The following is a 23,040-nucleotide window of genomic DNA, read 5'->3' as shown; positions in this document are numbered from 1 at the left end:
TCATGTCACTTCACCATTTTATGAACGATCATATGATCAGTCCCCCTTTTCTGGCTGGCACGTGCTGAAGCACCAAGAAGACTATGCTATTGACTTGTCTTTCTGGTCACAATATACGAATGGCACAAAATACTCAACTCAGCTTTCTAAGTTGGGATACAATGTTCAGCAAACAGCGGTGTCATATGCGACTGTGAGAAATATGCGACTGTGACAAATTTGGTTGTTGGTGGGGAATTGCTAAACACTTGAGTTCCTTCCTTCGATAATGTCTGGAAATGTTGTGAATTACTGTACCATTTGTTTTAATCTATAATGAGCAAAAATATAAACGCAACATGCAACAATTTCAAAGATTTTACTGAGTAACAGTTCATATAAGAAAATCAGTCAATTGAAATGAATTCATTATGCCCTAATCTATAGATTTCACATGACTGGGCTGGGGCGCAGCCATGAGTGGGCCTGGGAGGACATAGGCCCACCCACTTGGGAGCCAGGTCCACCCACTGGAGAGCAGGGCCAGCCAACCAGAATGGGCTTTTCCCCCAAAAAGGGCTTTATTACAGACAGAAACACTCCTCAGCTGTCCGGGTGGCTGGTCTTAGACGATCCTGCAGGTGAAGAAGCCGGACGTGGAGGACCTAGGCTCACGTGGTTACACGTAGTCTGCGGTTGTGAAGCCGGTTGGACATACTTCCAAATTCTCTAAAACGACGTTGGAGATAGCTTATGGTAGAGAAATTAACATTAAATTATTTGGAAACAGTTCTGGTGGACATTCAGCATGCCAATTGCATGCTCCTTCAAAACTTAAGACACCTGTGGCATTGTGTTGTGTGACAAAACTGTACATTTTAGAGTGCCATTTTATTTGTCAAATCAAATTAAATATTATTTGTCACATGCGCTGAATACAACAGGTGAAATGCTAACTTACAAGCCCTTAACCAACAATTCAGTTTTAAGAAAAATCTGAGTTAAGAAAAATATTTACTAAATTAACAAAAGTAAAAAAATTCAAGAGCAACAATAAAATAACAATAATGAGGCTATATACAGGGGGTACCAAGTCAATGTGCGGGGGTACAAGTTAGTCAAGGTAATTGTTGTAATATGAACATGTAGGTAGGGGTAAAGTGACTATCCGAGTAGCCATTTGATTAGCTGTTCAGCAGCCTTATGGCTTGTGTGTAGAAGCTGTTAAGAAGCCTTTTGGACCTAGACCTGGTGCTCCGGTACTGCTTGCCGTGCGATAGCAGAGAGAACAGTCTATGACTAGGGTGGCTGGAGTCTTTGGCAATTTTTAGGGCCTTCCTCTGACACCGCCTGGTATAGAGGTCCAGGATGGCAGGAAGCTTGGCCCCAGTGATGTACTGGGCCGTACGCACTACCCTCTGAAGTGTCTTGCGGTCGGAGGCAGAGCAGTTGCCATAACAGGCATGATGCAACCAGTCAGGATGCTCTCGATGGTGCAGCTGTAGACCTTTTTGAGGATCTGAGGACCCATGCCAAGTCTTTTCAGTCTCCTGAGGGGGAATAGGCGTTGTCGTGCCCTCTTCACGACTGTCTTGGTGTGTTTGGACCATGTTAGTTTGTTGGTGATGTGGACACCAAGGAACTTCAAACTCTCAACCTGCTCCACTAAAGCCCTGTCGATGAGAATGGTGGGGTGCTTGGGCCTCCTTTTCCTGTAGTCCACAATGATCTCCTTTGTCTTGATCATGTTGAGGGAGAGGTTGTTGTCCTGGTACCACACTGCCAGGTCTCTGACCTCCTCCCTATAGGCTGTCTCATCATTGATCAGGCCTACCACTGTTGTGTCGTCAGCAAACTTAATGATGGTGTTGGAGTCGTGCTTGGCCACGCAGACATGAGTGAACAGCGATTACAGGAGGGTACTAAGCACGCACCCGAGGGGCCCGCGTGTTGAGGATCAGCGTGGCAGATGTGTTGTTGCCTACCCTTACAACCTGGGGGCGGCCCGTCAGGAAGTCCAGGATCCAGTTGCAGAGGGAGGTGTTTAGTCCCAGGGTCCTTAGCATAGTGATGAGCTTTGAGGGCACTATGGTGTTGAATGCTGAGCTGTAGTCAATGAACAGCATTATCATATAGGTGTTCCTTTTGTCCAGGTGGGTGAGGGCAGTGTGGAGTGCAATAGAGATTGCATCATCTGTGGATCTGTTGGGGCGGTATGCAAATTGGACTGGGTCTAGGGTTTCTGGGATGATGGTATTTATGTGAGCCATGACCAGCCTTTGAAAGCACTTCATGGCTACAGATCATGAAGTGCTTTGGGTCGGTGCTAAGGGTCGGTAGTCATTTAAGCAGGTTACCTTGGTGTTCTTGGTTACACCCCCGCACAAGCTGCACCTGTGTAATGATCATGCTGTTTAATCAGCTTTTTGATATGCCACACCTGTCAGGTGGATGGATTATCTTGGCAAATGAGAAATACTCACTAACAGGGATGTAAACAAATTTGTCACAAAATGTTAGAGAAATAAGCTTTTTGTGTGTATGGAACATTTCTGGGATCTTTTATTTCATCTCATGAAACATGGGATCAACAATTTAAATGTTACATTTATATATTTGTTCAGTATAAATCAATGCCTATTCCTACTTGATTTCCTCTTTGTTGTTTCAGCACCAAGGACAGGGTGCGGGTGCGTGAAAGATAGCCTAGCCTATTCATCAAAAGTGCATGCAGATCTCAACAGCGGATCAACACATAGATGAAGCCTTTCTATGTAAAGCCAAACCCATAAAAAAAAGAACATTGCCTCAGGCAACTGCTACTTGTGACAACACAGTTGTTTCTTCGGTCACCATTGCGACGCTGCAGTGGCGGAGAGGAAACCCTATATTTGGAAGCAGTCGTGAGGAGCGCCACCTAACCGGCGAAAACCGGCTAGTAACCTGACTTGTCGCTGAACGGAGTCTGGAGTGGCTCGCCTTGGCTTCGCTGCGCGTTTGCCGAGCCACTTGCTGGCTTGCTATCGATCTGACCTGTCTTGCCAGAAACTGCCTTCATATAACATCCAGACGCACCACACCCCTGAGCAAAAACACAGCTGCTGGTGGGGGCCATGATTGGGGTTGAGGCGAGTTATGGCAGAGTGTTCCCTGTCTAGCTGCTGGCTGTTCTCCCGCCGGCGCGCTTAGGCGATCTGTCCACACAGACCTGCTCAAATGATGAGTCCGGGGGGTTTTAATGCCTACATAACAAGGGAAGATTGGTTGACTGACTGACTGACTGCTCCGCTCCTCCTGAAACGCCAGACAGAGACTGCTCCATACAGTAGCGTAGCCTACCGGTGAATGAGGAAATCCTTAAGGTTGGTGCTATCCGGAATCCTTGGGACGTCCCTACCCTAAACCCTAACCCCCTACCCTAACCTTGACCATAACCCTTATCTAACCTTAACCCCGATCTTAAACGTTTGGCTAAATTAAATAGCTAAACTAAATGGATAATAAGACGATAGTTGGAGCTGTATTAGATTTCAGGCTCTGATCTTGTCCCATCTTGATACTGTGTCCGGCAATATGGTCAGGTGCAGCAAAGAAAGACCTAGCAAAGTTGCAGCTGGTTCAAAACAGAGCAGCGCGCCTTGCCCTTATCTACACATACAGAACTAACATCAACAACATGCATGATAGTCTTTCACGGTTGAGGGTTGACGAGAAATTGGCCACTTCTCTTCTATTATTTTTAAGAAACATGTGTGTGTTGAAAATTCCTAACCACTTGTATAATCTATGCACTTCAAACAGACATACTGTACATACTCCACCAGACATGCCACTGTGGGTTTCTTCACTGTACCCAAAATATTAAAAAAAGATAATTCATCGCTCAGTTATTTATAGCGCCATGTTATCATGGAAAGCTCTGACACAAGATGTTACTTGGGCAAAAAGCAAGTGTATCTTTAAAAAAACAGATAAAAAACATATTGTATCACAGCGCCTCACCTCTTTCTAAATTTCGAATTTAACTGTACTGTATATAAGAATATGAATATGTCTATATGAATTGTGTGTAAATAGTATTTTTGTTGTTTCTTGGTGTCTTTCCAATATATAACTCTTATTTGTTGTAAATATTTTGAATTTAATTTAATATCTTATGTTGTTCGTGTCTATAATATACTTTGTCATGTATTTATAGCCTACGTTTTATGTGGAACCCAGGAAGAGTAGCTGCTTCATGTGCAGTAGCTAATGGGGACCCTAATAAATTAGACTAAACTTAACTATTTTAAATTTAAACTTCAATGGGGTGACGTCAGAGTTGGGACGTCCTAAGGATCCCGTTTAGACTACATCCAAGGTTTCGCGCTTGTTTCCCTCTCTGAAGATCACAACCCGTTGTCCGGGTTTTCACAACACTGTCAAATATGCATCTAAATCAGTATTTGTCGTTTCAATTTGGGCAAGGAGCGTGGAAGCAATAATTAGTTGAATCCTAATGCATTATTGCGTCTTTGGTTCTGAAGAGAGGAGAGAGACAAAACCGGGAGGGGAGGGTGAGGAGGGGTAAAGGCGGAACAAACCGGTGTGCCCTGATAGACGCTGTAGCGGCTCGCCCGCACTGCAGATTAACTCTTAGCAGGCCGAGGATGCACAGGACCGGTGAGTACATTATTTCCTCTCTTTGTGTAAATGGGCGAATTTGAATCCACAGTGAATTCTCGGCCTGATATATTTTCCTTATAGATGGACGCTGAATTTCCTGTGCCTGTCACCAATATGGACAGGTGGACTGCAGCTAATACAGGTAGCCTATTGAATCTCACAGAGCTGAAAGTCTAGTACGAGTCCTTACTACACCCTTCTCAGACTCACACTCAGATCTTCAGCATCCCATCTACATTTCAGGAGCTGTCCACCGCTCCGTGCTGAAACGGCGTGACTTATAGCAGATTGTTTTGTCCACCGCTCCGTGCTGAAACGGCGTGACTTATAGCGGAGTGTTTTGTCCACCGCTCCGTGCTGAAACGGCGTGACTTATAGCGGAGTGTTTTGTCCACAGCTCCGTGCTGAAACGGCGTGACTTATAGCGGAGTGTTTTGTCCACCGCTCCGTGCTGAAACGGCGTGACTTATAGCGGAGTGTTTTGTCCACAGCTCCGTGCTGAAACGGCGTGACTTATAGCGGAGTGTTTTGTCCACAGCTCCGTGCTGAAACGGCGTGACTTATAGCGGAGTGTTTTGTCCACCGCTCCGTGCTGAAACGGCGTGACTTATAGCGGATTGTTTTGTCCACCGTTCCTGAAACGGCGTGACTTATAGCAGAGTGTTTTGTCCACCGCTCCGTGCTGAAACGGCGTGACTTATAGCAGAGTGTTTTGTCCACCGCTCCGTGCTGAAACGGCGTGACTTATAGCAGAGTGTTTTGTCCACCGCTCCGTGCTGAAACGGCGTGACTTATAGCAAGCAGTGTTTCGTGCACTGCTCCTTTGATGTAAAGTAGCCAATAGCCTGTGGATTACTAGTCAAACCAACAGTGCGGCATGTTTGAGAATGACTCTTGGGAAATGTCACTAGACTAGTTGAGGAAACCCTATAATATCATATTATAGCCAGTAAGCAGCATATAATTATAACCACAATGGCTTCATTGTTATGTTATTGGAGCATTTCGTTTAGCGAGGGAGTTGCATTTGGTGTAGTAGGGGTAGCCTAATCGCTATTGTTTGCAGGGATAACTATCTTTTAAAGTTTGCTCAACCTGTTATTTGTGCACTTGAAGAAAGCTAGCCTATAACAGATTGAATTAGCGTTATACTGCGGACTTTGCGTTGTTGATGTAAGATTACACCATTCGCCATGCTCGCTTGTTCTGGGGTTTTTGGAAGGAGGCCAATCTATACATTGAGGATCACACTCGGAATGGATGTTCACTAATGCTCAAAATGAGGAGGACCGGTGAGAGTACTTGAAGGATCACACAGTTCCACTCACTTTCCTTTAAACATACAGTGAATTGTGTTAACTGCTTCAGCAAAAGTGAGTCTACACCAGCAGTGACTGTCTATAAAATAGGGACAGCCATAAACAAACATGTGGTTTACAGTAGCTAGTGAATGTAGGCATCCCTTTAAAAAAATGTTCAACTGTGGGGCATAAACTGTTGTAGGACTTTTGCCAAGGGCTCACTACTGCCAGAAGCTGAGTGTTTGAAATGTGATATTGTCCCCTACAAGACTACATTGATTTACAATTGGCAACTGTTGGTTGTAAACCAGATATTTGGACTTGTGGGACAAACATTTACAAGAATCATCAGGTCATAAATGTGGCCTACACCAGTAGCCTAAAGAAAATACTGTTTTATTTTTTTGTTCCCAAGTTGAACCAGCCCTTTCACCTCTGTCTCAGGGCTTTCTCTTCCGTGATCCAAGGGTCCCACAAAGAAGGACCATTGCTCTGCATCTTCGCTCCGGGGTGAAGTTCCCTCTACTAGGTACAGATCTAAGATCAACTTCCCGTCCCCCAATCCTAACCTTAACTATTAGTTGGGAAAATGCTAAACTGACCCCAGATCAGCGTCTAGAGGCAACTTCACCCTACACCTGTATCTTTAAAATGAGTAAAAGGGTGTTATCTATTCATCCTTACAGGTCAGCACTGTCGCTACCCATGACTAATGTTTCATTACTGGCAGCTTGACAAGTTGACAGTTTATCTCACAGTGATTTATTTCAGATGTTTTTACAGTAGATTAACTTCATTCTATTCTACATATTGCAGTATGTTACGCTCAGATACATTCCATTTGTCATCATAAATTGTATCATGCATACGCTGAAAAATGTAACGCTTGATAGCATTCAACAGTAAAAAAGTAGAAACGGTATTATTGGAGGGCATAATAGGGCAGAATTCTATGAAAACCAAATGGTTATAATATTAATGATGGGCTCAGCTAGGGGCAGGGAGGGGAGGGTCCGGGAAGCCATTTTATGGAGTAAGTCATGATTCAAACAATCCAGTTAGTAGACATGTTTCCCGTCCCTCTGTCCTTGCACAATGTAATCATTACAGTCTCTCTTCCCCTCTATCTGCAGAATGAATGGGCCAGCTTCTGTGTGAATGATGAGAAGGAGATGGAAAGAGAAAGAGATGGAAAGAGAGGGAGGGAAAGTAAGATGGAGAGAAAGAGAGGGGAGGGGTGTTTGCGGTGAGGTGAGCCGGGACAATGTGATCACAATCCTCTCGAAGGACATTCAAGTAACCTTCCTGTAGTGTGCATGCAGCAGCAGCAACCCCCTCCTCACTTGCAGAGTGCAGCAGTGGCAATGGGACGCACACAAACACATGCATGCACACCTGCACACCTGCGCACACACACTCGCACGCACGCACGCACGCACGCACGCACACACACACACACACACACACGCAGACGACGAGACGCACGCACCACCACACACACACACACACACACACACACACACACACACACACACACACACACACACACACACACACACACACACACGCACACACACACACAAAGCATTAAGAAGCATCCCTGACAGGTGTCCTGGAGTCTGATATTTGACATCCCCAGGTTGGACATAGTGTTCAATAAAGATAATGCCTCACAGCTCCAGGGGGAATCATTTCAAATCAAAGTTTATTGGTCGTGTACACAGAATTGCAGGTGCAGCGAAATGCTTGTGTTTCAGACCTAGCAAACCCGATATTTAACAAAAAAGTGAGCCAAGAATACCACATATACATATAAAGTGGAAGAAAGTATGTAAACATTATTAAAGTGACCAGTGTTCTCTATGTACATAGGGCAGCAGTCTCTATGGGTAGAATACCTGCTGGTAGCCGGCTAGAATAGTGACTAAGATTCAGGGGAGGGTACTGGGCGGAGATAGAAGCCTGTTTCTAAGTCGCTCGGTCCCAGCTTTGATGCACCTGCACTGTCTCCGCCTTCTGGGTGGTAGCGGCGTGAACAGGCCATGGCTCAGGTTGCTGATGTCCTTGATGATCTTCTTGGCCTTCCTTTGACACTGGGTGCTGTCGATGTCCTGGAGGGCAGGCAGTGTGCCGCCGGTGATGCATTGGGCTGACCGCACCACCTTCTGGAGAGCCCTGCGGTTGCAGACTGTGCAGCTGCCGTACCAGGCGGTGATCCAGCCCGACAGGATGCTCTCAATGGTGAATCTGTAGAAGTTTGTGAGGGTCTTAGAGGCCAAGCCAAATTTCTTCAGCCTCCTAAGGTTGAAGAGGCACTGTTGCGCCTTCTTCACCATGCTGTCTGTGTGAAAAGAAACCATTTCAGGTTGTCATTGATGTGCACACCAAGGAACTCAAAGCTTTTGACCCTCTCCGCTGCGGCCCCCTCGATGTGCATGGGGGTGTGCTCTCTCTGAATGACCAGAACATGTCATATGACAAACAATAACATGATATAAATCGCAATCTGATAATATTGATTGACTCAGACAGGAACCAAATCCTTTTTTTGTTTGGGAATGTTTGGGAATAAACATATGCCCTTGTACTTGGCGATGCAAAAAAGCTTTGTAAGGCTTTCTAAGGTCCTCTTTCTCATCAGAGAGGGTGACTTCGCCCTTCAGACTACTGCGCTACTTACAGACTACTTCTTTCAAATCCTATAAAAGGTTTACAGCTGCATCATTGAGAGCATCTTGACTGGCTTCATCACTGCTTGGTGTGGCAACAGCACCACCCTCGATCGCATGGCGCTACAGAGAGTAGTGTGGACAGCCCAGTACATCACTGGGGCCGAGCTCCCTGCCATCCACGACCTCTATATCAGGCGGTGTGAAAGGAAGGCCCGGAAAATTGTTAAAGACTCTAGCCACCCAAGCCATAGACTGTTCTCTCTGCCACTGCACGGCAAGCGGTACCAGTGCATGAAGTCTGACACCAACAGGCTCCTGAACAGCTTCTATTCCCAAGCCATACGACTGCTAACTAGCTAACAAAATGTCTTCTCGGACTATCTGAGTTAACCCTTGTTCACACACACACACACTCACTTCATTTGCTCACACACACATAACATGCACACAGATTTATACTGAGTCTGCACACATTCACACACACACTCACATACAATCATCATATACACTGCTGCTACTCTGTTTATCACATATACTTGATGCCTAGTCACCTTACCCCTATACATACAGTATCTACCTATATCACTCCAGTATCCCTGCACATTGTAAATATGGTCTTGGAACAGACCCTGTATATAGCTTACTTATTTCTTTAGTTTTTTTGTTCTACCTTATGTTATTTTTAGTACTACATTGATATTGATTTCTGCATTGTTGGGTTTAGAGCTTGCAAGAAAGGCATTTCACTGTACTTGAGCCCCCACTACTACTGAGTGGGTATTTAAGGCACATAGCCACACAAGGTGACACATAGTAATACTATTATTTATATCATATAGATAATATGGCTCCCAAGTGGCGCAGCGGTCTAAGGCATTACATCTCAGTACAAGAGGTGTCACTGTAGTCCCTGGTTGAAATCCAGGCTGTTTCACATCTGGCTGTGATTGGAAGTCCCATTGGGTGGCGCACAATTGGTCCAGGGTAGGCTGTCTTGGTAAATAAGAATTTGTTCTTAACTGACTTTGGCTGGTTAAATTTAAAAAATATATATATGGATGAACACTGGATGAGACAGCCTTTCAGTTAATTGCCAAATGGTGTACCTGTGTGCTTCTCTGGTTATAGAGATTATCCTAACCAGATAACTTACTTCAACTCTTTTTAATGTTCACTAAGCTTGTGTTTTTGTGCTTTATTTTTTCAGTCTCTTTTTGGAAAAAAAAGGCCAACATTTTGTATGTTTAAATCAAACTAATCGCCAATCTGTCTTTCACAGGAGGAAGGACAGGAGGTATCCCTGTTGCTCTGGGCATGGTACAAACTTACAAACTCATCTGCGAGGAACCACACTCTTTGAGAACCGAGAGAAAGATCATATGTCCTCTCTTCAACCTGACACACTGTGTGTGGACCAAAGCCAGGTAAAGGTGAGAGAGGACAAAAGCACAGAATGTACACAGCACAACTGGAACACACTGAAAACCACTGACTGAACCTAACGTCCTTTCTCAATGTTGGAAGAGACAGTCAGAGAGCATTGTTTGTCCCACTCCCTCTCAGTGAACATACCCCAGACTGTCCCGTGTGAGTAAAGGTAGCTAGGAGGACGGGGCAAAAGGTGGGAGGTCCCACTCACAGTCAGTGAAGATCCCAAGACACCCAAGAGACTATCCATCAAGACCCAGCCATTACTGACTTTACATAGCCACATAACCAGGTCTGGCCAGGAGACAGCCAGTCCTGTGTGTGTGGAAGTAGCCCAGTGTGTGTAGGTGGAGGTAGCTAGGAGGAGGAGGGGGCGCCAGTTGTCTTCTCAGGCCGGATGCAGAACATCCTCGAGCAGAACTTAGACATGGCCACGGCTCTGCTGGCGGGGGAGAAGCTGAAGGAGCTGATTCTGCCTGGCTCTTCTCAGGATGAGAAGGGAGGCATGCTGGCCGGCCTCATGGTGCAGCTCAAACTAGAGCTACCATTTGACCGCGTCGTCACCATCGGCACAGTCATTATCCCCATCCTGCTTGTCACCCTCGTCTTCACAAGGAACTTCGCAGGTCAGTGGGTCGGCCAGACGGCAGATCTGGGTTCAAATACTATTTGAAGTCATTTGAAATACTGTGCTTGATTGAGCTTGTCTGTGGTAATTGAACCAGTAGAATAGTTGCAACAGTACAAACGCCACCCATTTGGCACAGCAGGCAGACCAGAGAAAACGCTAATAGTATTTAAGATTTAGAATAGTATTTGAACCCAGGTCTGGCAGAGTGCCCATAGAGGGGGCTGTGACAGTGCCGTGCTGCTTCTGTAAACGCCAAACACACACAGCAGGCTGAGAACGTTCTGTCCTAATGTGTTGTTGTTGACTCATCACATCAGCCTCTCACTTAACACTGAACCAGAGCACAGATACTGTAGTAGTCAGCTGTAGTAGCTTCATGTTATTCATACTATGACATTGGTATATAGAAAAAACAACAACAAAGGTTGCTCTCACAGACAAAGCCCCAACAACATTGGCATTCAGAATGTCTAACATGGTAGGATGCAAGGGTGCTCTATGTTATTTTTATCCGAATGATTGAACACCATAGAGAGATCTGGGGAGTTGAGGGTTAGTATGCAATGTATTTGGTGTTTGATGTGAGAAAGATCAGTGCAGACATTAGGCTGGGCCACTGTGGTGAACAGAGAGGAAGGTGGGGGCGTAGCTTAATGCTGAGTCAGGCTGTCTGCATAGCAGCACCAACCAGCTGTGACTGAGCATTTCACTTAGTGCTGGGCGGAGCCCATTTCTGCATTTTCTGCACTGCTCCTCCCCAAAACTCGAAAACATGGGTCACCCATAGGACTCATTCGATAGGCCCGACACACATCTGAAGTGCCATGGCAGCAACCGATGACAGCAGTGCAATGTGCACTATATTGCATTTAAGTACAATGCGATACTTATTGTATTGATGTCCTTGGTTAGTGCCCACAAATTGTACACACTTATTGTATTGATGTACTTGGTTAGTGCCCTGAAATTGTACACACTTATTGTACTGATGTACTTGCTTAGTGCCCTCAAATTGTGTACATTCTGGTGGATTTAACTCTCCTAAAATAGGTGGAGAAACAATAAAGAACAATGAAATAAACTTTCTCAAGCCTGAAAAACAGCATTTTCCCAGACACAGTACTTGTCCCCCAGCCACCTGACTCAGCGCTCTGCACTCAGTGTGCAATGTTGTCATGCTCGGTCCAAAACTCATTAAATGAAAGTCACAAGTGCGCCTCAGGGACAAATCTGCCCCTGAACCACCCAGACCTTGGCAGTCGGCAGCCGAAAGGCCTTGCTGCTACCGTGCTCAGCAAAACAGGGAAAGAGTGGATGGAATACAAGTGTGGCTTGAAGTGATGCCTCCTCCTCAGTCTCCTCTGCATTCGGTTTTATACCAAAAATCAGCACTATCAAATCAAATGAAATTGTATTGGTCACATACACATATTTAGCAGATGTTATTGTGGGTGTAGCGAAATGCTTGTGTTCCTAGCTCCAACAGTGCAGTAGTATCTAACAATTGACAACAATACACACAAATCTAAAAGTAAAATAATGGAATTAAGAAATATATAAATATTAGGACGAGCAATGTCGGAGTGGCATTGACTAAAATACAGTACAATACAGTATATACATATGAAATGAGTAAAGCAGTATGTAAACATTATTTTAAGTGACTAGTGTTACATTATTAAAGTGACCAGTTTTTCCATGTCTATGTATATAGGGCAGCAGCCTCTAAGGTGCAGGGTTGAGTAACCGGGTGTTAGCCAGCTAATGATGGCTATTTAACAGTCTGATGGCCTTGAGATAGAAGCTGATTTTCAGTCTCTCGGTCCCAGCTTTGATGCACCTGTACTGACCTCTCCTTCTGGATGATAGCGGGGTGAACAGGCCGTGGCTCGGGTGGTTGATGTCCTTGATGATCTTTTTGGCCTTCCTGTGACATGTGGAGAGCCCTGCTGTTGCAGACGGTGCAGTTGCCATACCAGGCGGTGATACAGCCCGACAGGATGCTCTCAATTGTGCATCAGTAAAAGTTTGTGAGGGTCTTAGGTGCCAAGCCAAATTTATTCAGCCTCCTGAGGTTGAAGAGGCGCTGTTGCGTCTTCTTCACCATACTGTCTGTGTGGGTGGACCATTTCAGATTGTCAGTGATGTGTACGCTGAGGAACCACCTTCTCCACTGCAGTCCAGTCAATGTGGATAAGGGTGTGCTTCCTCTGCTTTTTCCTGAAGTCCACGATTGTTAACATTGAGGGAGAGGTTATTTTCCTGGCACCACTCTGCCAGGTCCCTCACCACCTCCCTGTAGGCTGTCTCATCATTGTTGCTTATCAGGCCTACCATGGTTGTGTCATCTGCAAACTTGATGATTGAGTTGGAGGCGTGTGTGGCCTCGCAGTCATGGGTGAACAGGAAGTACAGGAGGGGGCTGAGTACGCACCCTTGTGGGGCCCCTGTGTTGAGGATCAGTGAAGTGGAGGTGTTGTTTCCTACCTTCATGACCTGGGGGCGGCCCGTCAGGATGTTCAGGACCCAGTTGAACAGGGCGGGGTTCAGACCCAGGGCCCTGAGCTGAATGATGAGCTTGGAGGGTACTATGGTGTGTATCAGATGGACGAGGCAATCCGTGTCTTCCAGAGATGATTGAAACCTGAGAGCTCTTCAGACATACAGTACTAGTCAAAAGTTTGGACACACTTACTCATTCCAGGGTTTTTCTTTATTTTTACTATTTTCTCCATTGTACAATAATAGTGAAGAAATCCAAACTATGAAATAACACATATGGGATCATGTAGTAACCAAACAAGTGATAAACAAATAAAAATATATTTTATATTTGAGATTGTCCTTTGCTTGATGACAGATTTGCACACTCTTGGCATTCCCTCAACCAGCTTCATGAGGTAGTCACCTGGAATGCATTTCAATTAAAATGTTAAAAGTACATTTGTGGAATTTCTTTCCTTCTTAATACGTTTGAGACAATCAGTTTTGTTGTGAGAAGGTAGGGGTGGTATACAGAAGATAGCCCTATTTGGTAAAATACCAAGTCCATATTATTGCAAGGACAGGTCAAATAAGCAAAGAGAAATGACAGTCCATCATTACTTTATGACATGAAGGTCAGTCAATCCGGGAAAATGGCAAGAACTCTGAAAGGTTATTCAAGTGCAGTCACAAAAACCATCAAGCGCTATGACGAAACTGGCTCTCATGAGGACCGCCACAGGAAAGGAAGACCCAGAGTTACCTCTGCTGCAGAGGATAAGTTCAGTAGAGTTAACTGCACCTCAGATTGCAACCCAAATAAATGCTTCACAGAGTTCAAGTAACAGTCACATCTCAACATAAACTGTTCAGAGGATACTGTGTGAATCAGCCCTTCATGGTCAAATTGCTGAAAAGAATCCACTACTGAAGGACACCAATAATAAGAAGTGACTTGATTGGGCCAAGAAACATGAGCAATGGACATTAGACTGGTAGAAATCTGTCCTTTGGTCTGATGAGTCCAAATTTGAGATTTTTGGTTCCAACTGCTGTGTCTTTGTGAGACGCAGAGTAGGTGAACGGATGATCTCTGCATGTGTGGTTCCCACCGTAAAGCATGGAAGAGGAGGTGTGATGGTGTGGGGGTGCTTTGCTGGTGACACTGTCTGTGATTTATTTAAAATTCAAGGCACACTTAACCAGCATGGTTACCACAGCATTCTGCAGCGATATGCCATCCCATCTGGTTTGCACTTATTGGGACTATCATTTGTTTTTCAACAGGACAATGACTCAACACACCTCCAGGCTGTGTGAGGGCTATTTGACCAAGAAGGAGATTGATGGAGTGCTGATTCAGATGACCTGGCCTCCACAGTCCCCTGAGCTCAACCCAATTGAGATGGTTTGGGATGAGTTGGACCGCAGAGGGAAGGAAAAGCAGGCAACAAGTGCTCAGCATATGTGGGAACTCCTTCAAAACTGTTGGAAAAGCATTCCAGGTGAAGCTGGTTGAGAGAATGCCAAGATTGTGCAAATCTGTCATCAAGGCAAAGGGTGGCTACTTTGAAGAATCTGAAATATAACAAATATTTTGATTTGTTTAACACTTTTTTGGTTACTACATGATTCCATATGTGTTATTTCATAGTTTTGATGTCTTCCCTATTTTTCTACAATGTAGAAAATAGCAAAAATAAAGAAAACCCTTGAATGAGTAGGTGTGTCCACACTTTTGACTGGTACTGTATGATGAAATGGATCAATGGTATTTCCCCCCACATAAGAAACATCTATAGAATGAACATTATTCTTATAAGGACTGACTGTAAAAAGTTTGGCAATTCAATTGAACTAATTTTATATTCATTTCATTCACTTACTGTAGAGATTACAAACGTACATAACCATCAGTCATGTTGTAATGTTTCATTATGACAACTAATTCTCTCCATCTTTTCCCTCTCAGAGGAGTCAATCTACTGCTACACGCCTCACAACTTCACCCGTGACCAGGCCCTGTACGCGCGAGGCTACTGTTGGACAGAGCTGCATGATGCCGTGCCCGGGGTGGAGCCTGAACTTCGACCTTCGCTATTCGAGCACAAGTTCCTGCCCTATGCCCTGCTGGCCTTTGCTGGCATCATGTACATCCCTGCTCTCGGCTGGGAGTTCATGGCCTCCACAAGACTTACCTCCGAGCTCAACTTTCTGCTTCACGAGATCGACAACTGCTACCACCGGGCGGCCGAGGGCCGGGCCCCTAAAATCGAGAAGCAGATCCAGTCTAAAGGACCGGGTATCACTGAGAAAGAGAGACGTGAGATCATCGAGAACGCGGAGAAGGAGAAGAGCCCCGAGCAGAACCTGTTTGAGAAGTACCTGGAGAGACGAGGCCAGAGCAACTTCCTGGCCAAGCTGTACTTGGGGCGCCACCTGGCCATCATCTGCCTCAGCTCCATCCCCATCTCCTACCTGAGCGCCTACTGGCACCGCCAGCGCCAGAACGAGTTCAGCTGTGCCCTGGGGGAGCCTCCAGACACCAGCAGCATCCCAGAGCTGAGGCTCAGCGTCAACTGCAAACTGCCGGCCGTGCAGCTGCAGCGAATCATGGCCGCCGTGGACATCGCCTTGCTGAGCACCATGAACCTCGTCATCCTGGTCAACCTGCTGCACCTGTTTGTGGTGCGCAAGTCCAACTTTGTGTTCGACAAACTGCACAAGGTGGGCATCAAGACGCGGAGGCGCTGGCAAAAGTCCCAGTTCTGCGACATCAACATTCTGGCCATGTTCTGTAACGAGAACCGTGACCACATCAAGTCACTCAACCGCCTGGACTTCATCACCAATGAGAGCGACCTCATGTATGACAACGTGGTGAGGCAGCTGCTGGCCGCGTTGGCCCAGTCTAACCAAGATGTCACGCCCACTGTGAGGGACTCAGGCATCCAAACCCTAGATCCCAATATGGACCCCTCTCTCCTGGGGGTTGGGGAGCTGGGAGGGGAGCCGCTGGTCATCAAACGACCACGCAAGAAGATGAAGTGGATCCCCAGCTCCAACCCTCTCCCACAGCCCTTTAAGGTAGGACCCCATACACTAGGCCTAAATGTTGCCTGTCAAAGGTCTGCATATTTTGGCCACTTATAATAGGCTGGAAACACTATATGTTTGTCTAAAGGTAAATTACACCTAGTAAGTTTATTTATGTTATGATTAATTACCACCACATGAAAAGAGGTTTTAGACCCAAATTAACTTGATTCATCTTGTAACTTGCCCGGCCTCAAGATACCTGTGGATTTCCTTCAGGTTAATAACTGAGGATAATAATGTAAATTAATATAAGCAGTAAAATAGTCTTCACCCACTGTGCTGAAAAACCAAAGCACCACTTACTGTACAGTGGGTTGTACTCAGTGGACCAGAGCAATATCAGCAATATTCTAATCGGCGTTTATTGAGAAGACTTGACATGAGCCTTTTCCGATTGAAAGGCCCATAGATAAATTAGTCTCTCAGCAAGAGATGGCACAGTGTACTCAATTAGAACTCTAAAGGCAGAGAACCTAATCGGTTTCAATCAGAACTAACAATGTTATATCTGTTAAAGGGATCGTTCACTTTTTAAGTTTGAGCTTTTTTGCAAATTTATTAGGGTGATGTTGTTTCATCCAAACCGTTTTTAAGTTTGTTAAAACCTGAGGTAACACTTACTAAGTCGGGAAAAACCTTAGGGAAGGAAAACCTCCAAAAAGTGAACTATACCTTTAATAATCTAATCCTAATTGGGATAATTGTACTAACTGTCCATGTCCATTGTGAAGGAACCTCTGACAATGACGCGTTTGGAGAACAGCATTAAGCCTGAGAAGCCCAAACTGGTGAGGAGGAAAACAGTGGCAGAGAGCTACGTCGCTCCTTTAAGCAAGAGCACACAGTACTCTGCTAAAGGTACTGTACTGAGAGCAGTGACATTACTGTAGAAAATTTGGGTAAATGAAGGTAACGTTTATGGTTACTCAGAATTATGCTATATGACTCTATTTTGTATATTTGACTAAAACTGCTTTTGCTTCTGGAATGTCAAATGCTGTACATAAAGTTGTGCAATTTCTGCACTTTTCAGTCTCACTGTTCTGTTCCATCTCTGCTGACCATATCTGTTGAATCTGTTGAATGCCGACTGCAGATATGAGCACGATGGAGAAAAAGCATAGTCGCAACTTTTCCCTGGATGTCCACCCGTACATGCTGACCATCCGTAAGCCCACCAAAGTAGAGACAGTCAGCGCAGAGCCTCTACCCCCAGACCACACCCTGGATGCGGTGTTCATCGAGGGCACACACACCATTGTCCATGTCTCCGCTTCTATCACAGGTAAGATTGCCATGCCTAATCTCAGGACGGATCTCTCACCAAGGCAACCAAACCATATTCTATATATACTCCTGTGTCCCCTGATTCTTGTTGACGTTTTCGATCAAGGAGAAAAAGGTGAAAAATAGCCCACTAACAGAACACTTCACGGAATGGTGAGGTTTATTTGCAATATATAGAACCCCGTTTTTCATGACTAATTCGTCCTTATAAGCTACACCAGGATTCCCCAACTGGCGGCCCGCGGGTGATTTTATTTGGCCCCTCAAGTTTTCTGAGCAAAAAATTCTATAAATAATAATAATAATTGTTTGCATAATTTTCATTTTTGGACATAAAAGACTGTAAAACAACCAGGAAATCAGTGATTTTTATCTAAGATATCTGTTTCTGTAATCGGCCTGTGTGTAGCTGGTGTAGAGAGTCAGGCGCAGGACAGCAGATATGAGTAATCAACGTATTTACTCAAGTAATCACAAATACAACACAATATACCGAGCCCACAATAACGGACCGTAACAAGACAAACAATTACTCACAAACAAACATGGGGGAACAGAGAGTTAAATAATGAACAAGTAATTGGGGGATTGAAACCAGGTGTGTAAGACAAAGACAAAACAAATGGAAAAGGAAAAGTGGATTGGCGATGGCTAGAAGGCCGGTGACGTCGACCGCCGAACGCTGCCCGAACAAGGAGAGGGACCGACTTCGGCGGAAGTCGCGACAGTACCCCCCCCTTGACGCGCGGCTCCAGCAGTGCGCCGACACCGACCTCGGGGATGACCCGGAGGATGAGGCGCAGGGCGATCCGGATGGAGACGGTGGAACTCCCGCAGCAACGAAGGGTCCAAGACGTCCTCCACCGGCACCCAGCATTTCTCCTCCGGACCGTACCCCTCCCACTCCACGAGGTACTGAAAGATGCCAGGATGACCAGAGGAGGGTGACGTGTGGGCCCAATAGATCAAATGGTCGCGGACAGCAGACGGAACGTACAGGCGCCCAGCTGGACACTGGGGGGATGGGCTCTGTGCGTAACGCCCGCTCGATGTCCGCGTCCAGCTCCCACACCACCGGTGCCACCAGGCAAGAGGCCGGAAGTATAGGAGTGTGATCCATGGACCGCTCCTCTGTGTCATACATCCGGGACAGTGCATCTGCCTTAGCGTTCTGGGAACTTGGTCTGTAGGACAGAGTGAAAACAAAATGGGTAAAGAACATGGCCCACCTTGCCTGGCGAGGGTTCAGTCTCCTCACCGCCCGGATGTACTCCAGATTGCGGTGGTCAGTCCAGATGAGGAAAGGGTGTTTAGCCCCCTCAAGCCAATGTCTCCACGCCTTCAGAGCCTTGACAACAGCCAACAGCTCCCGGTCCCCCACCACATCATAGTTTCGCTCCACCGGGCTGAGCTTCTTCGAAAAGAAAGCACAGTGGCGGAGCTTTGGTGGCGTGCCTGAGCGCTGAGAGAGCACGGCTCCTATCCCAGCCTCGGACGCGTCCACCTCCACTATGAACGTCAAAGAGGGATCCGGATAAGCCAGCACGGGAGCCGAGGTAAATAGAGCCTTCAGGTGACCAAAAGCCCTGTCCGCCTCAGCCGACCACTGCAGTCGCACCGGTTCCCCCTTCAGCAGTGAGGTAATGGGAGCCGCTACCTGACCTAAACCCCGGATAAACCTCTGGCAGTAGTTGGCAAACTCTAGAAACCACTGCACTTCCTTTACCGTGGTGGGAGTCAGCCAATTACGCACGGCTGAAATGCGGTCACTCTCCATCTCCACCCCTGAAGTGGAAATGCGGTACCCTAGGAAGGAGACGGACTGTTGGAAGAACAGACATTTCTCAGCCTTGACGTACAGGTCATGCTCCAACAGTCGACCAAGCACCCTGCACACCAGGGACACATGTTCGGCGCGTGTAGCGGAGTATATCAGAATGTCGTCGATATACACCACTACACCCTGCCCGTGCAGGTCCCGGACAATCTCGTCAACAAAGGCCTGGAAGACTGATGGAGCATTCATCAACCCGTACGGCATGACGAGGTACTCATAGTGCCCTGAGGTGGTACTAAATGCCGTCTTCCACTCGCCCCCCTCCCGGATGCGCACCAGGTTGTAAGCGCTCCTGAGATCCAATTTTGTGAAGAAGCGCGCCCCGTGCATTGACTCGATCGCACTGGCGATGAGAGGCAGCGGGTAGCTGTACCTCACTGTGATCTGATTGATACCCCGATAGTCAATACACGGGCACAGACCTCCATCCTTCTTCTTCACAAAAAAGAAACTTGAGGAGGCAGGTGAAGTGGAGGGCCGAATGTATCCCTGCCCCAGGGATTCGGAGACATATGTTTCCATAGCCATCGTCTCCTCCTGTGACAGAGGATACACGTGACTCCTGGGAAGTGCTGCGTCTACCAGGAGATTTATCGCTCAATCCCCCTGTCGATGGGGTGGTAATTGAGTCGCCTTCTTCTTACAGAAGGCGAGAGCCAAATCGACATATTCTGAGGGGATGAGCACGGTGGAGACCTGGTCTGGACTTTCCACCGTAGTCGCACCGATGGAAACTCCTACACACCTCCCCAAGCACTCTCGTGACTACCCCTTGAGAGCCCTCTGTTGCCACGAAATAGTGGGGTCAAGAGAGGCCAACCAGGGTAGGCCCAGCACCATGGGAAACGCAGGAGAATCAATAAGGAAGAGACTGATTCTCTCCTTGTGACCCTCCTGCGTAACCATGTCTAGTGGAGCGGTGGCCTCCCTAATCAGCCCTGACCCTAATGGTCGACTATCTAGGGCGTGCACAGGAAAGGGCATATCCACAGGAACAAGGGGATCCCTAAACTATGGGCAAATGAACGGTCAATAAAATTCCCAGCTGCGCCTGAATCTACGAGCGCCTTATGCTGGGAATGCGGGGAAAACTCAGGAAATTTAATAAACACATACATGTGAGCAACAGGGGGCACCTGGGGTGACATGATAGTGCCCTGCCTGCTGCCTCGACACCCTGAGGAACCCCCCCAGCACCGACCAGCAGTGTGCCCTCTGCGGCTACAGATGGTGCAGGGAATGGCCCCTCCTCCGGTCGCCCTAAGCGCAGCACCTCCCAGCTCCATGGGCATTGGAGCGGAGGTGCTGAGGGATGGAACTGACAGGCCCCGATCCGGATGTCCGCGGGTAGCCAGCAGGTTGTCCAGCCGAATGGATAGGTCCACCAGCTGGTCCAACGTGAGGGTGGTGTCTCGGCAGGCCAACTCCTGACGAACGTCCTCGCGCAGACTGCACCGGTAGTGATCGATCAGGGCCCTGTCGTTCCATCCCGCGCTGGCGGCCAGGGTCCGGACGTCCAATGCGAAATCCTGCGCGCTCCTCGTCCCCTGCCTCAGGTGGAACAGACATTCACCCGCCGCTTGACCCTCAGGCGGGTGGTCGAAAACTGCCCGAAAGCGGCGGGTGAACTCTGCGTAATGGTCCAGTGCCGTGTCTCCTTCACTCCATACGGCGTTGGCCCACTCCAGGGCTTTACCTGAGAGGCAGGAGACGAGGGCGGACACGCTCTCACGTCCCAAAGGAGCCGGGTGGACGGTCACCAGGTAGAGTTCCAGCTGGAGAAGGAACCCCTGGCATCCAGGAGGGGCGGACAGTGGGGCCTGCTGTAGTGGGGCTGGTGGAGGCGCTGGATGACCTCTTCCTCTCTCCCAACGATCTATCGTCTGCTGCACGCGATCCATGGCGGTGCCCAGACGTTGCAACATGGTCGCGTGCTGCTGGACGCGCTCCTCTACCGCCACAGGGAGGGCGTCTGCTCCTGCTGACTCCATTTGACAGGTGAGTAATTCTGTAATTGGCCTGTGTGTAGCTGGTGTAGAGAGTCAGGCACAGGACAGCAGAGATGAGTAATCAACGTATTTACCCAAGTAATCACAAATACAACACAATATACCGAGCCCACAATAACGGACCGTAACAAGATAAACAATTACTCACAAACAAACATGGGGGAACAGAGGGTTAAATAATGAACAAGTAATTGGGGGATTGAAACCAGGTGTGTAAGACAAAGACAAAACAAATGGAAAAGGAAAAGTGGATTGGCGATGGCTAGAAGGCCGGTGACGTCGACCGCCAAACGCCGCCCGAACAAGGATAGGGACCAATTTCGGTGGAAGTCGTGACAGTTTCCAAGTATTCCAATGCAAAATAGAGAGACGTGATTGTATACAAATGTAAGCAAGGTTTGAATTGATTATGTGTTAGTCAAACATATCTGTTTGTGCTTCTTGCGGTCAATTGGCCCACGGCTGAATGTAGTTGATGATCCCTGGGCTACACGCTTAGAAAAAAGGGTTCAAAAGGGTTCTTTGACTGTCCCCCATAGGATAACCCATTTAGGTTCCAGATTGAAACTTTTTTTTACCTGGAACAAAAGGGGTTCTTCAAAGTGTTCTCCTATGGGGACAGCTGAAGAACCCTTTTAAGTTCTAGATCACACCTTTTTTTCTAAGAGTGTACAAGTAGGCTATAACTAGGGTCTAACGTTTTTCCGGGATAGGTCATGTGGTCTGGAAAAATTCTGGGCCTGTGTACCGTTCTGTTTTCTCTCTCTCTCTCTTTTTAGAAAAAAAAGATCGCACTCCAGAATCCACCAACACAGTCTTCTCTACAATGACCGTCCCCACCAGCACCTATATGAACGGTGCCACTCCCAGCCCCAACCCACCCTTTCTCGCTGACCGCCACCTTACAGAACCGCTGATCGAGCAAGAGGAGCCTGAAGATGCCCAGCCTGCAGTCTTCACTCGGATCCCTTCCCACCAGCTGCTCAGTATGCATCAGCTACTCAGTATGGAGGAAGAGGAGGCTAGAGGCCAGGGGGCCAGACTGTCTGAGAGACCCGGGGGGGAACTGATCTCTGCTGGGGAGTGTTGAGGAGGAGACACACATGTCCCATCCCACCTATAGCCAAAAGCCACATTGTCCCCCTGACCCCTAGTTATGCTGTGCTCATACCTCACTACTCCTCTGGTGAAGGCACTGAGTGCGAGTGCGAGTGCTGATGGTGCTGAACCAGAATTTTTAGCTGGAGTGTTGAAGATTTAACAAAATGGAACATAAGAGAGGATAGTGATTCAATGTGTTCTGATCTACCCATAGTCATCTGACTGCTGTTACTCTCCCCACACATGAAGACTTCGTTGAAATGCACACAGGAGCATTACCTTTGTAGATCCTGCACAGTTGAATGGAGTATTTGTTGGTCATGTTCTTGACTTGGAGAGGAAGCAGCTCTTAATGAAAAAGATAAGAAAGGGAATAGGGAAGACATACGGTTTGAAGCTTTTTAAATACATTTTAGAAAAGCACACAATCTATAGTTCTTTCGGAAAGTAATCAGGGCCCTTCACTTTTTCCACATTTTGTTACGTTACAGCCTTATTATAAAATGGATTAAATAGTTTTCCCCCCTCATCAATCTACACACAATAC

At 46.9% G+C, this 23,040-nt stretch overlaps 1 protein-coding gene across 2 annotated transcripts; it reads left to right on the top strand.

The window, feature by feature from the left end:
• Nucleotides 1-4,338: 4,338 nt before the first annotated feature.
• panx2 (pannexin 2) lies at nucleotides 4,339-23,040 on the top strand. Of its 2 annotated transcripts, none has more exons than XM_045697024.1 (6): nucleotides 4,339-4,641; nucleotides 9,897-10,671; nucleotides 15,133-16,247; nucleotides 16,991-17,117; nucleotides 17,356-17,544; nucleotides 22,172-23,040. In XM_045697024.1, the coding sequence occupies exons 2-6, from the start codon at nucleotides 10,443-10,445 to the stop codon at nucleotides 22,480-22,482; spliced, it is 1,971 nt and encodes a 656-aa protein (XP_045552980.1). In that variant the 5' UTR covers nucleotides 4,339-4,641; nucleotides 9,897-10,442; the 3' UTR covers nucleotides 22,483-23,040. The 2 variants fall into 2 exon arrangements, with proteins under 2 accessions (XP_045552980.1, XP_045552981.1); XM_045697025.1 differs by lacking the exon at nucleotides 4,339-4,641 and adding an exon at nucleotides 6,389-6,474.

This window comes from Salmo salar, chromosome ssa16 (assembly GCF_905237065.1).
Source record: "Salmo salar chromosome ssa16, Ssal_v3.1, whole genome shotgun sequence".
Lineage (NCBI taxonomy): Eukaryota > Metazoa > Chordata > Actinopteri > Salmoniformes > Salmonidae > Salmo > Salmo salar.
This window is presented reverse-complemented; position numbering and strand designations above follow the sequence as displayed.

Excerpts from the sequence above, each read along its gene's own strand:
- panx2 (XM_045697024.1), top strand. The coding sequence starts at position 10,443 with ATGCAGAACATCCTCGAGCAGAACTTAGACATGGCCACGGCTCTGCTG. Across the intron at positions 16,248-16,990 it reads CTCTCCCACAGCCCTTTAAG|GAACCTCTGACAATGACGCG; the intron begins GTAGGACCCCAT and ends TCCATTGTGAAG. Across the intron at positions 17,545-22,171 it reads TGTCTCCGCTTCTATCACAG|AAAAAAAAGATCGCACTCCA; the intron begins GTAAGATTGCCA and ends CTCTCTTTTTAG.